Here is a 14,052-nt window from a genome sequence, read left to right on the forward strand (position 1 = left end):
TCTTGTGGGCTTTTCTCCTGTCGAAGACCACAGTGTGACCCAGCATGTCACACATTCTGTGCAGAGCCAGTGGGTGCTTACTGGGGGTTGTGGATGATATCAATGAGAGTGCTCCGGTAAACTACTGCCCCGACCTGCTAACACCTGACACACCGCGGATAACACCAGCTGACCTATGGCTAACTTGTCATGACTTCACAGGGCACTGAATACTCGCCTTCGCAGTGTGGCATGTACAGGAGTCAGCACATTCTGGCATGGCTAGTGCCCTTCTGCCCACCACTGCTGCCGGCAGCTGTGGATGAAGACAACATTGTATTTTTGAGTAATGAATGAATTTGTGCCTTCAGGTGCCGAGCAGGCCACCCTCTCCCCCTCACCCCCTCCGCCTCCCCCCCCCCCCCTCACTCCCCCCACCCCACCCCATTGAGCTGAGGCTCACCCATCCACATGGGGTGAGGGCTATCCTGATATCGACAACCTAACATGGTCACCTATTCTTCTGTTCAGTCCTCAGGCAGTTCCAGTTTTTTAATCTGTACATGCACTAACACATGTGTAAAATTACTAGTGTATACCATTACATGAACAATGAACAGTATCCACAGTGAGTGAAATGAACATGGAGAACAGAGTGTCAAGAAGGAATCGGATTGAACTGTGAGCTGAATCAGTGTTAGAGCCAGTAAAGCTGCAAGCTGAATTGAAAAGCTGCTGAGGGCACAAAGAGTGAGGAGGTGACTTGTGAGTCAACTTTCAATCTGCTCTGTGCAGAATCAGGAGCAGTAGGCGAGTCAAGAGTGACTGGTGAGAGCCGGCTCGCCAGCGCACCCCAGCTGCGTGGTAGACGAGTGGCTGGCAAGCCGTGGCTTACCTGTGAGTCAGGAGTGGTAAGGCTGCAGAGTGTTAGCTCATAACATCCCCTTAGGCAGTTGCTTGCAACTTACTCTCTCTGAGCTCTCCTGGCAAGCTGTCTTTTCGAATAGAGAGCAGAAATAAAAGATGAAGGGTTTTTTCTGTATTAGTGCAGAGTCCTATTGACTATTTCTATTTGTTTCTTTTGTGACTGACAAATGTTGCGCACTACATTAAGTTGTGTAAACACACACCCAAATGGTTTATTTTTCTGCACCTTGGGAGACAGTTCTTATTGTTATGGCCTATCCCATAGTGACTAATTCAGCAAGTTGCGTGGGTCTCTGTTGCTGCATCCTGTCCTAGAATCTTCACTCCACTCAGTGACCTCACTGGAGAGGTGTTTTGGGACTGAAGAGCTACTACTGCCTTTTTTTGAGACACTGATCACGCAATCCATAGAAGTGCAGAAGCAGATCACTCATTTCTGTTTCTTGGGGCTTCAGTCTCCATAATGTTAATAATATCATCGGTCTGTCAGATTGGTATTGCATTGTTTACTAGTGCCTTATTTTTATTGCTGAGTTCCTCACTCCTTTCAATGCTACAATAAGGCTGTGTGAAGGATTTCTCCCTCTAATATTATTTTTATAGCTGTTACTGTTGTTTTCAAATTGTGAGCAATTTGTCAATTATTAACAACTAATATATATAAAAAAACTGACATTTGGTATGCTAATAATCACCATCCAACTCTTGTGTACCCTTTCAAGTAATAGATTGCTGTGTGCAGCTCCAAATCTGCTGACATCTTTCTGCAAATAGCATTCTAAGTGGCTTTCAACATGGTTTTATATGTGGTTTTTAACTGTGAAAGCAGATGAAAATATTGTTACATTTCTGTTGTTGTTGTTGTTGTTGTTGTGGTCTTCAGTCCTGAGACTGGTTTGATGCAGCTCTCCATGCTACTCTATCCTGTCCAAGCTTCTTCATCTCCCAGTACCTACTGCAACTTACATCCTTCTGTATCTGTTTAGTGTATTCATCTCTTGGTCTCCCTCTACGATTTTTACCCTCCACGCTGTCCTCCAATACTAAATTGGTGATCCCTTGATGCCTCAGAACATGTCCTACCAACCGATCCCTTCTTCTAGTCAAGTTGTGCCACAAACTTCTCTTCTCTCCAATCCTATTCAATACCTTCTCATTACTTATATGATCTACCCATCTAATCTTCAGCATTCTTCTGTAGCACCACATTTCGAAAGCTTCTATTCTATTCTTGTCCAAACTACAGGGTTATTACAAATGACTGAAGCGATTTCACAGCTGTACAATAACTTTATTATTTGAGATATTTTCACAATGCTTTGCACACACATACAAAAACTCAAAAAGTTTTTGTAGGCATTCACAAATGTTCGATATGTGCCCCTTTAGTGATTCGGCAGACATCAAGCCGATAATCAAGTTCCTCCCACACTCGGCGCAGCATGTCCCCATCAATGAGTTCGAAAGCATCGTTGATGCGAGCTCGCAGCTCTGGCACGTTTCTTGGTAGAGGAGGTTTAAACACTGAATCTTTCACATAACCCCACAGAAATAAATCACATGGGGCTAAGTCGGGAGAGCATGGAGGCCATGACATGAATCGCTGATCATGATCTCCACCACGACCGATCCATCATTTTTCCAATCTCCAGTTTAAGAAATGCCGAACATCATGATGGAAGTGCGGTGGAGCACCATCCTGTTGAAAGATGAAGTCGGCTCTGTCGGTCTCCAGTTGTGGCATGAGCCAATTTTCCGGCATGTCCAGATACATGTGTCCTGTAACGTTTTTTTCACAGAAGAAAAAGGGGCCGTAAACTTTAAACTGTGAGATTGCACAAAACATGTTAACTTTTGGTGAATTGCGAATTTGCTGCACAAATGCATGAGGATTCTCTACCGCCCAGATTCGCACACTGTGTCTGTTCACTTCACCATTAAGAAAAAATGTTGCTTCATCACTGAAAACAAGTTTCGCACTGAACGCATCCTCTTCCATGAGATGTTGCAACTGCGCCGAAAATTCAAAGCGTTTGACTTTGTCATCAGGTGTCAGGGCTTGTAGCAATTGTAAACAGTAAGGCTTCTGCTTTAGCCTTTTCCGTAAGATTTTCCAAACCGTCGGCTGTGGTACGTTTAGCTCCCTGCTTGCTTTATTCGTCGACTTCCGCGGGCTACGCGTGAAACTTGCCCGCACGCGTTCAACCATTTCTTCGCTCACTGCAGGCCGACCCATTGATTTCCCCTTACAGAGGCATCCAGAAGCTTTAAACTGCGCATACCATTGCCGAATGGAGTTAGCAGTTGGTGGATCTTTGTTGAACTTCGTCCTGAAGTGTCGTTGCACTGTTATGACTGACTGATGTGAGTGCATTTCAAGCACGACATACGCTTTCTCGGCTCCTGTCGCCATTTTGTCTCACTGCGCTCTTGAGCGCTCTGGCAGCAGAAACCTAAAGTGCGGCTTCAGCCGAACAAAACTTTATGAGTTTTTCTACGTATCTGTAGTGTGTCGTGACCATATGTCAATGAATGGAGCTGCAGTGAATTTATGAAATCGCTTCAATCATTTGTAATAGCCCTGTAGTTATCGTCCATGTTTCACTTCCATACATGGCTACACTCCATACAAAGACTTTCAGAAACGACTTCCTGACACTTAAATCTATACTCAATGTTAACAAATTTCTCTTCTTCAGAAACGATTTCCTTGCCATTGCCAGTCTACATTTTATATCCTCTCTACTTCGACCATCCTCAGTTATTTTGCTCCCCAAATAGCAAAACTCCTTTACTACTTTAAGTGTCTCATTTCCTAATCTAATTCCCTCAGCATCACTCGACTTAATTCGACTACATTCCGTTATACTCGTATTGCTTTTGTTGATGTTCATCTTATATCCTTCTTTCAAGACACTGTCCATTCCGTTCAACTGCTCTTCCAAGTCCTTTGCTGTCTCTGACAGAATTACAATGTCATCGGCGAACCTCAAAGTTTTTATTTCTTCCCCATGGATTTTAATACCTACTCCGAATTTTTCTTTTGTTTCCTTTACTGCTTGCTCAATATACAGATTGAATAACATCGGGGAGAGGCTACAACCCTGTCTCACGCCCTTCCCAACCACTGCTTCCCTTTCATGTCCCTCAACTCTTATAACTGCCATCTGGTTTCTGTACAAGTTGTAAATGGCCCTTCGCTCCCTGTATATTACCCCTGCCACCTTCAGAATTTGAAGGAGAGTATTCCAGTCAACATTGTCAAAAGCTTTCTCTAAGTCTACAAACGCTAGAAACATAGGTTTGCCTTTCCTTAATCTAGCTTCTAAGATAAGTTGTAGTGTCAGTATTGCCTCACGTGTTCCAATATTTCTACGAAATCCAAACTTATCCTCCCCGGGGTCGGCTTCTACCAGTTTTTCCATTCGTCTGTAAAGAATTCGCGTTAGTATTTTGCATCCATGACTTATTAAACTGATAGTTCGGTAATTTTCACATCTGTCAGCACCTGCTTTCTTTGGGATTGGAATTATTATATTCTTGAAGTCTGAGGGTATTTCATCTGTCTCATACATCTTGCTCACCAGATGGTAGAGTTTTGTCAGGACTGGCTCTCTCAAGGCCGTTAGTAGTTCTAATGGAATGTTGTCTACTCCTGGGGCCTTGTTTCGACTCAGGTCTTTCAGTGCTCTGTCAAACTATTCACACACTATCGTATCCCCCATTTCATCTTCATCTACATCGACTTCCATTTCCATAATATTGTCCTCAAGTACATCACCCTTGTATAGACCCTCTATATACTCCTTTCTGCTTTCCTGTCTTTGCTTAGAACTGGGGTTCCATCTGAGCTCTTGATATTCTTACAAGTGGTTCTCTTTTCTCCAAAGGTCTCTTTAATTTTCCTGTAGGCAGTATCTATCTTACCCCTAGTGAGGTAAGCCTCTACATCCTTACATTTGTCCTCTAGCCATCCCTGCTTAGCCATTTTGCACTTCCTGTCAATCTCATTTTTGAGACGTTTGTATTCCTTTTTGCCTGCTTCATTTACTGCATTTTTATATCTTCTCCTTTCATCAATTAAATTCAATATTCCTTCTGTTACCCAAGGATTTCTACTAATCCGCGTCTTTTTACCTACTTGATCCTCTGTTGCTTCCACTACTTCATCTCTCAAAGCTACCCATTCTTCTTCTACTGTATTTATTTCCCCCATTCCTGTCAATTGTTCCCTTATGCTCTCCCTGCAACTCTGTACAACCTCTGGTTCTTTCAGTTTATCCAGGTCCCATCTCCTTAAATTGCCACCTTTTTGCAGTTTCTTCAGTTTTAATCTACAGTTCATAACCAATAGATTGTGGTCAGAGTCCACATCTGCCCCTGGAAATGTCTTACAATTTAAAACCTGGTTCCTAAATCTCTGCCTTACCATTATATAATCTATCTGAAACCTGTCAGTATCTCCATACTTCTTCCATGTATACAACCTTCTGTTATGATTCTTGAACCAAATGTTAGCTATGATTAAGTTATGCTCTGTGCAAAATTCTACCAGGCGGCTTCCTCTTTCATTTCTTGCACTTGCACTATTGTAGTAGGCATGGGCTTCATGTTTATCTTGGCCACAATAAGGCGTTCACTATGCTTTTTGTAGTAGCTTACCCGCACTCCTATTTTTTTATTCATTATTAAACCAACTCCTGCATTACACCTATTTGATTTGCTATTTATAACCCTGTATTCGCCTGACCAAAAGCCTTGTTCGTCCTGCCACCGAACTTCACTAATTCCTACCATATCTAACTTTAATCTATCCATTTCCCTTTTTAAATTTTCTAACCTACCTGCTCGATTAAGGGATCTGACATTCCACGCTCCGATCCGTAGAATGCCAGTTTTCTTTCTCCTGATAACAACGTCCTCCTGAGTAGTCCCCGCCCGGAGATCCGAATGGGGGACTATTTTACCTCTGGAATATTTTACCCAAGAGGACGCCATCATCACTTAATCATGCAGTAAAGCTGCAAGTCCTCGGGAAAAATTACGGCTGTAGTTTCCCCTTGCTTTCAGCCGTTCACATTACCAGCACAGCAAGGCCGTTTTGGTTAGTGTTACAAGGCCAGATCAGTCAATCATCCAGACTATTGCCCCTGCAACTACTGAAAAGGCTGCTGCCCCTCTTCAGGAACCACACATTTGTGTGGCCTCTCAACAGATACCCTCCATTGTGGTTGCACCTACGGTACGGCTATCTGTATTGCTGAGGCACGCAAGCCTACCCACCAACGGCAAGGTCCATGGTTCTGTCATCCTCATTAAAACTGAAATTGTCAGTTAATGCATGTCTGTTGATCTCAGCAAGGCATTTGACTGTGCCAGGCATGTAATTCTGTTAAAAATACCTGTGCTAACATGGTTTTAAAAATTCGGAACTCTTGTGTGTCTGCCTTGTACTTGAGTGGTAGAAAACACATAATACTGCTCGAAAGTATGGGCAGTTCTGAATGTGGCTTAGAGTGTGCAATAAAGTTTCTTGTTTAGTCCTTTACTCTTGATGTTTAATTTAAGTGACTTGCTTAATTTTAATGTCACGTAAGATCAAACTATGCTGACAATGACACTGAGTTTGCTACAGCTGAAAGAGACATAAGAGAAGTGAAGCAGCAAAGTATAGACCAGATAGTACTGCTATACATTATAGAATTAGTTAACTGCATGTTAATCATAAATGTAGATATTCTCTTCATCTTATGCATTATAGATAGTACTGACTGTGCTCGTACTAAACTCCTTTCGGAGATTCTTCACCACTCGAAATTAGTGTGGAAAAGTAATAACGATTACTTCTATACGAAGTTAGCACCTGTTAAAATATTTGTTACATAACTTAGGCACTGTGTTAGCTAACAGTGATTCACTAATTATGCATACATTTGTTTCTTAGTTATTAAAAGCATAAAACTTTGACACAATTTTCAAATTACAGAAAAACTAATAGTGGTAGATGGGATTACTGTTGGGAAATAATTGTAGGGCTTGGCTGAAGAAGGTGCAAATCCTCAGTTTAGTAAGGATTAGTCTGATTATCTTGTCTGTTGCATATTTGAATACACCACATGCTGGTAACAAATCATTCCATATGTACTGATAGAAAGAACTGTCTTCCATATAAACCGTTTTGCCTTATTATATTTATGTTATCATGTAGTAACTCAAAATTCACTCTAGTGAGTTAGATATTTGTAGTGCTGCCAACTATTGGGAATAAATAGACCTGACTTCTTTGTGGCTGTTTATGTTCAGATCTCATATTGGTGAACATGTTGAATTTCTAACAACAATGATTATCAATTTTTTAGTTGTAAAGATGGCCACCTAATGACACACATAGGATACTCACAATGCCCAAGAAATTATCGCTTTAATCCAAAACATACGTGTTTAACATGTTAAACATTTGCTTGATAATGACCACACTGGCAAAAAGTGTCAGTACACTAAATAAAAATAAAATAGATGTAACAATCAGCCAGTGCACAAAACTAATTTCTTTCAAAATAATTACTAAAATACAGAGAGCCATTGAAACAAATAAAATATTTAAATTTTTGACCAATTTGATAAACAGGCATTAGTGTCAATCTCAGGAGGAACTTGAAACTTTTGGCTCTGGGCAGGGGCGTGTAGAGGAACTGGAATCCAAGTTTCAAAGTATAACTTACCAAGTTCTTGATAAGTGTGTATCTAGTAGAACAGAGCATGATGGAATGGGCCTACCTTGTAGACAGTTTCTGTAAGAAGATTTCTAAAGAAACAGCAGTTAATGCAGAATAGGTGAAAAAATCATAGGGCTGTAGATAGAGATATGTTGAATGAAACATGTTTGCATGTGAAGAGAGTAATACAAGAAGCCTTCAACAACTGATTGAGGAGAATATTATCAAAACATCTGACACAAAACTCAGAAATATTCGTGTCTTATGTAAAGGATGTTAGTGAGGCCAAACATGGTGTCCATACGTACTCAGATAAGACAGAAACAGAACTTGATGGTAGCAATGCCAAAACAGATATAAATACAAAGGTTTACCAGTTAATCAGCTTTTTTCAAATATTTTACAAATTTACAGTGTTTCCTGAATACAACCATTTATTTTCATTTTTATACACAAATTTATATCTGGAAACTCCTTGGTGTTATATTTGCTATCTCTTGTCTGTCCATGTTTCCCTTCACTCCAATCAATCATTTTCCCTTCATTATAATTTTCCCTTTTTAACACTGAGCTAGCCTGCATGCCATTTTGCCCTTTACTTATTGTACATTATGTTGATAATGTAGTCACAACAAATTGTTCACACTTTTACTAGAATTGTTTGTTTTTACTGTCATTCATGATTTGCAAATCTGTTTCAGCTACCGCAATGGGAACATGAATGTCAACAGGAGAAACTGACTCTTTGTGAATTTATCAAAATGTCCAACTTTAATGATACGGAGGCTCCAAAACAATGTAAGAAATGGTGGTACTTTGACTACAAGTACATGCACGAATGGTTTCAAGAGTATCCAGAAATATTACAGGTTAGGGTTATTAAGAGAACAATATTTATCTAGTTATCCACATGAAGAAAAGCTACATATTAATTCACAGACGGTGGACTGGCGAACCCTAGGATTCCCGGAATGTGGTGGTGCAGAGTCTACACTGTGGCTTGGCAGCAAAGGTGCACATACCCCGTGCCACATAGATGTGTACGGTTGCAATCTCGTGGCACAGGTGCTAGGCAGGTGTGTTATACATGATAGTAGAGTATCATCTTCACTTTATCATGAAAGTCTGTTTTTTTCTGTCTGGCCATTTTCACACTGCAACCATGTCTTATTTAATCCAGCTTAACAAGTTACAGATTTTACCATTTAATTGTGTTTGTTTTATGTCTAAGGAGGATGAAGATAAACTCCAACCACAAAATTTTGGAGGTTATTCCAATATATAGGGAGTCCCAAGAGGAATGTTCAATATTCAGGAACAATCATTCAAAGAAAAAGTCTAGTAAACATGAGCTGTAAAATGCATAGTTCAAGAGTTTTGAGTACTTCTTCATATTTGATACTGTGAAACAACTGTCTTCTACTGCAAGCTCCTTTCTTTCCATATTTTGTCTTCACTAGAAGAGATGTTTTTTATAGTGAAGACATGCTCAGAGCTCTTAAGGTATGCATTTTAGAGCCCTTTGTTTCCCCTTTGGATGATTGTTTCTTTCATATTGCTGAATATTGACCATTCCTCCTGGGACACTGTGTATTTCCTGAGTATTTTGGTGTAAGAGGCCCTTGGCCTCCAATGAATCATTACAGAGTAATTACATTATGTTTGATTTCTTACACCCATTTATCTTTGTGTCTGTATTACATTGATAACATCTGCACAACGTTGCAGTTGTCAGTGGTATGTGGTGTTCATCATATATGAAAATGAATTTTTTCCATTCATCTATGATATTTGCTGTCGACAACCGTAATGCCAAATTTCCTCCTAATGATGAAGTTTGTATTTGTTATTGCCCAGTTCTGATTCAAATTTGTTTTTTCTGTCAGTGTTAGTAGTATGTTAGCAGTGCTCCACAGCAATATGGATAGGTTTACTAATGAAGAGCTGACCAGTATGCACCTCAGGTATGAATATAATGAATGCAATGGAAGAGCAGCGCAGTGACACTACACTGAACTGTTCCTGGTGTTGTGGCAGCCACATCACAGTACTTCTGCTTCTGCAGCTTTCGTAACTCTTTATCATTCAATCTGTGTGTATTGCTGTGTACCACTGCTAATGTACATCTAACACTGCTGGAGAAACAAACTCGAGACAGAACTGAGCAGTACTGAATGTGAGCTTGACGGCAAAGAGTAAAGTGGGCATTACTGTTGTGAGTCGAAAAACCTGAATACTAAAGAACTCTTAGAGAAAAGTAGCTTAGTAAAAAAGTAAGGAATGTCTGAGAATTCTGAAAGGCTCAGGGAATACTGAGAGATTTGGGAGTGGGAGCTGAATCATTCATTTAGAGAAAGAAATATACTGAATTACTCTTTTACAAAACACTCTTGAGATTCTGCTTTGAAACACTTAGCTCTGGGACCACATATGGAAAAATGATAAAGTGCACTGAACTGAACTGATCTGATAGTTGTTGCTCGATGTGGCTACCTCTGATGTGCCCACTGAACTAAGGTATATCCATTATTGTCAGTGGGTTCTCAAACTCCAGGTCTATTCCCCACTGCATGATTGTGAGTACAGTACAAAGCTGATAAATGTGAAGATGCTATAGCGATGCACGGGTGAGGCTATAAATTTGCAAAAGGTGTAGAAGTATCGTGGCAGTAAAGGCATGAAGGTATAAAAGAGGTAAGACTGTAAAGTTGCAAGTGTGATACAGTGCAGGACACCGGCAGACACCAACAACTGCAATTGTGCCTGCCAGCAGGGCTCCCCAGGTCCAGGTTTGATTTGCGGTACTACCAGGATTTTTAACTTCATGCAAGGACAAGAACAGGGTGCCGTCAGCTCTGTGTTGCAAGTCTAGGAGCCGCTTGACAGAGTAGTAGAGGCACCTGATCCCTAACCTTCATACTGTATCCATATGATGCCTTTGGCTAATGAATTATAAAGTGGACAGTTGGGGCCCATTGGTCTTCTGTCTGTGGACGGACCAGCTGTGCACATCTTAAGTTACTATCCTTCATGGAATTTCCAGTTTCGCTATCTTTGTAGTCTAACAATTATTTGTAATATCCATATTGAAGATCTTTATCAATTATGCCTGAAATGGCATGCCTAGACAGTTTTGTGCATGGCAGTATAATTTATTATATATAAAAACAAAGATGAGGTGACTTACCGAACAAAAACGCTGGCAGGTCGATAGACACACAAACAAACACAAACATACACACAAAATTCAAGCTTTCGCAACAAATTGTTGCCTCATCAGGAAAGAGGGAAGGAGAGGGGAAGACGAAAGGAAGTGGGTTTTAAAGGAGAGGGTAAGGAGTCATTCCAATCCCGGGAGCGGAAAGACTTACCTTAGGGGGAAAAAAGGTGTGTCTGCTTGTGTCTGTATGTGTGGATGGATATGTGCGTGTGTGCGAGTGTATACCTGTCCTTTTTTCCCCCTAAGGTAAGTCTTTCCGCTCCCGGGATTGGAATGACTCCTTACCCTCTCCTTTAAAACCCACTTCCTTTCGTCTTCCCCTCTCCTTCCCTCTTTCCTGATGAGGCAACAATTTGTTGCGAAAGCTTGAATTTTGTGTGTATGTTTGTGTTTGTTTGTGTGTCTATCGACCTGCCAGCGTTTTTGTTCGGTAAGTCACCTCATCTTTGTTTTTATATATAATTTTTCCCACGTGGAATGTTTCCTTCCATTATATTGATAGCAGTATAATTTATTTTAGAAATATGCTGAAAATATTCAAAAAACATTCTCCACCACCATTGTAGTTGTAAATTTATCATTCACATAAATGCAGTTTAATAAATATGTCGGTACTGATCTGTGTTTGAACAAGTTCGGTTCTTACATACTAATTTCAGTACTAAATATTACTTTGCCAACTTATTGCAGTGTGTGACAATTTACCTATCAGAAGGTCTTGAATTATACTTGGTGACTGATCAAGAGGCCATCATCCTATTTTCCGGAACTTCGATGCACTAAAGTCCTTAATCTGACCCAGGTGCAAATGCTGACAGAATTAAATCCCCTGATAATGTTATATTCAGTAGCTAGTAAGCCCTGATAATTCTCATTGGATCTGCTGAATGGGCTTTAGAGTTGGAGTTTGCATTTGCACACAACTGCTAAAATTGTAACTTATACAGTAAGTTTTTAAAAAATGGTGAATAACCAATCTGTCCACTTTTGCCATCACACAATATAAAAATTACATCCATAAATTCTAGCTGCCAGAATAACTATAGGTTTCCCACTGTAACACAGATAATACACATTCTCTACAAGATTATACAGTATCTGCACCATATATCCCTAGATAACTTTAAGTCTTGAGTTCAGTAAACACAATGCAACACAAGCCTTGGCCTGGCACATAGATCCTTTTGTTATATAAGGGGCATTCAAAAAGAGATGAGCCAGAGGCACAATTACAGAAACCAGTACCTGTATGTTAGCCTAGCCTAGCTGTTGAAATGCTTGTCCCACTGTAACACAAGGCAGTGGATGGCTGTCTCATAAAATTCCCAGGGCTGTGATGTTAACCAGTTCAGCACATACAGCTGGACGTTGTCATCCTAGGGGAATTGTTTGCCCCTCAAAGCTTTTTTAAGGGGACCAAAAATGGCATAATCACACGGAGAGAAGTCTGGACTGTATGGAGGGTGGCCGAGAACCTCCAATTTGAATTTCTGCAAGAGTCCTGTGCCTGTGTTGGCCGTATGAGGCTTTGCATTGTCGTGGAGCAGAATGACCCCACGGGTGAGATTGCCTGGTCATTTTGATTTGATAGCTTGGCGAGGGTGGTCAAGGTTTGTGAGTAATGCTGGGCATTCACTGTTGTCCTGTGCCACAGGAAGTGAATCAGAAGGGGGCCATCTTGGCCAATAAAGAACATCAGCATAACCTTTCTCTTATAGATGATGATGTCCAGCTGTATGTGCGGAACTGGTTAACATCGCAGCCCCATGAATTTTATGAGACAGCCATTCACTGACTTGTATCACAGCGGGAAAAGTGTGTCAAACAGCCAGGGTCAATTCTTCTAACATACAGATACTGATTTCTGTAATTATGCCTCTGGCTCATTTCATTTTGAACACCCGTTATATAATCCAAATCAGAACGAATATGTTATTAGCAGGCATTTAATTTTCTTCAGTCAAGATGGAAGAGTATTCTTTGGCTGTTAGTGAATTTTTACCTTGCTCTCGTGTCACATGTTGTAGAGGGCCAGTTGCTGTAGTTCTGCTAGTACTGTAGCAAACAGTGAAACTTAATATAATATGAAGAGATCAAAAATCTTAATATGGAGAGAGAAAAAATCTACTCACCAAGTAGCAGCAAGAGAAAAGGCTCATTAAAGATATGAAAATGCACAAACTTTCAGAGTCAGTGGCTCATTCCTCTTATAACAGAAGGTTTGAAGGAAAAGTAAGAGAGATGGAGGAAGAGGTTTAGTGAGTTTTAGGAAATAGGCAGAACTATGGAGAAGTCGCCCAGAACACCGTATCAGCGATGACTTACCAGATGGGATGAGAAGGAAAGGTGATTGCTGGTGCCTGCACTAGATGAGATTAGAAAACCTGAAAACTTGAAGATGGGAGGTAGGGTAATAAGCAAGAGAGAGATTTCTGAAAAAAGAAAAAAACTATGTACAACAGCACTAGGCCAATTGCATTATACATTGTATACAGTTAAGGGGGGTGAGGAAAGATACTCACTGAGAAATAAAAGGTATAGAAAAACAAAAGGAAGTGGAGGAAAGAAATAGTTAATGAATATAATTTTTGAGACTACATGACTTTATGCTAGTAGGGTGATAAGAACCAAACACCTACTGTGATGCAAGTTCCCACCTGCGGTGTTCTGAGAAACTGGTGTTAGGAGGGACAATACAGGCAGTATATGTGGTAAGACAGGCATTGAGGCCATGACTGTTGTGTTGTAGAGTGTGCTCTCCAACAGGATATTTGTTTTACCATTATCCCCCTCTCTGTATATGCCCATTGATCCTAATTGTTAGCTTGGTGGCCGTCATACTTGGTCTTGAATCTATTAATCAGCTACTTTGTCAAAACTATGACTTTCTAAAATCATGCCCTGAGGTGATGTCCATTCTGTCTGACAGTTTGCCCATGACACCTAGAATAGCTTTTTGTTACCTCCCCCAAGATCTGTGCAATATCCTGTTCAGACCTATGCGCCCTCTGCTCTTATTTCCATACCCTATGGCTCCTATCCTGTGACCATCCCCACTGTGAGACTTGCCCTATTAACTCTTCTACTACCACCTGTGCCATCCCTGTAACTGGCAAAACATACACAGTGAAAGGGGGAGTCATCTGTGAAACAACACATGTTGTGTACCAGCTGTTATTGGCCTTCCAAATTAGTATGACTACCACCAAG

At 40.6% G+C, this 14,052-nt stretch overlaps 1 protein-coding gene across 3 annotated transcripts in view; it reads left to right on the plus strand.

The window, feature by feature from the left end:
• The window catches only part of LOC126416660 (HSPB1-associated protein 1), a 106,892-nt gene that overhangs the window by 18,251 nt on the left and 74,589 nt on the right, over positions 1–14,052 (plus strand). For all 3 annotated transcript variants that reach the window (XM_050084458.1, XM_050084456.1, XM_050084457.1), the window contains exons 2-3: positions 8,324–8,491; positions 8,562–8,698. In XM_050084458.1, the coding sequence (XP_049940415.1) occupies positions 8,324–8,491; positions 8,562–8,698 (305 nt within the window). The remainder of the gene's footprint in view (positions 1–8,323; positions 8,492–8,561; positions 8,699–14,052) is intronic.

Source organism: Schistocerca serialis, chromosome 8 (genome assembly GCF_023864345.2).
Source record: "Schistocerca serialis cubense isolate TAMUIC-IGC-003099 chromosome 8, iqSchSeri2.2, whole genome shotgun sequence".
Classification (NCBI taxonomy): domain Eukaryota; kingdom Metazoa; phylum Arthropoda; class Insecta; order Orthoptera; family Acrididae; genus Schistocerca; species Schistocerca serialis.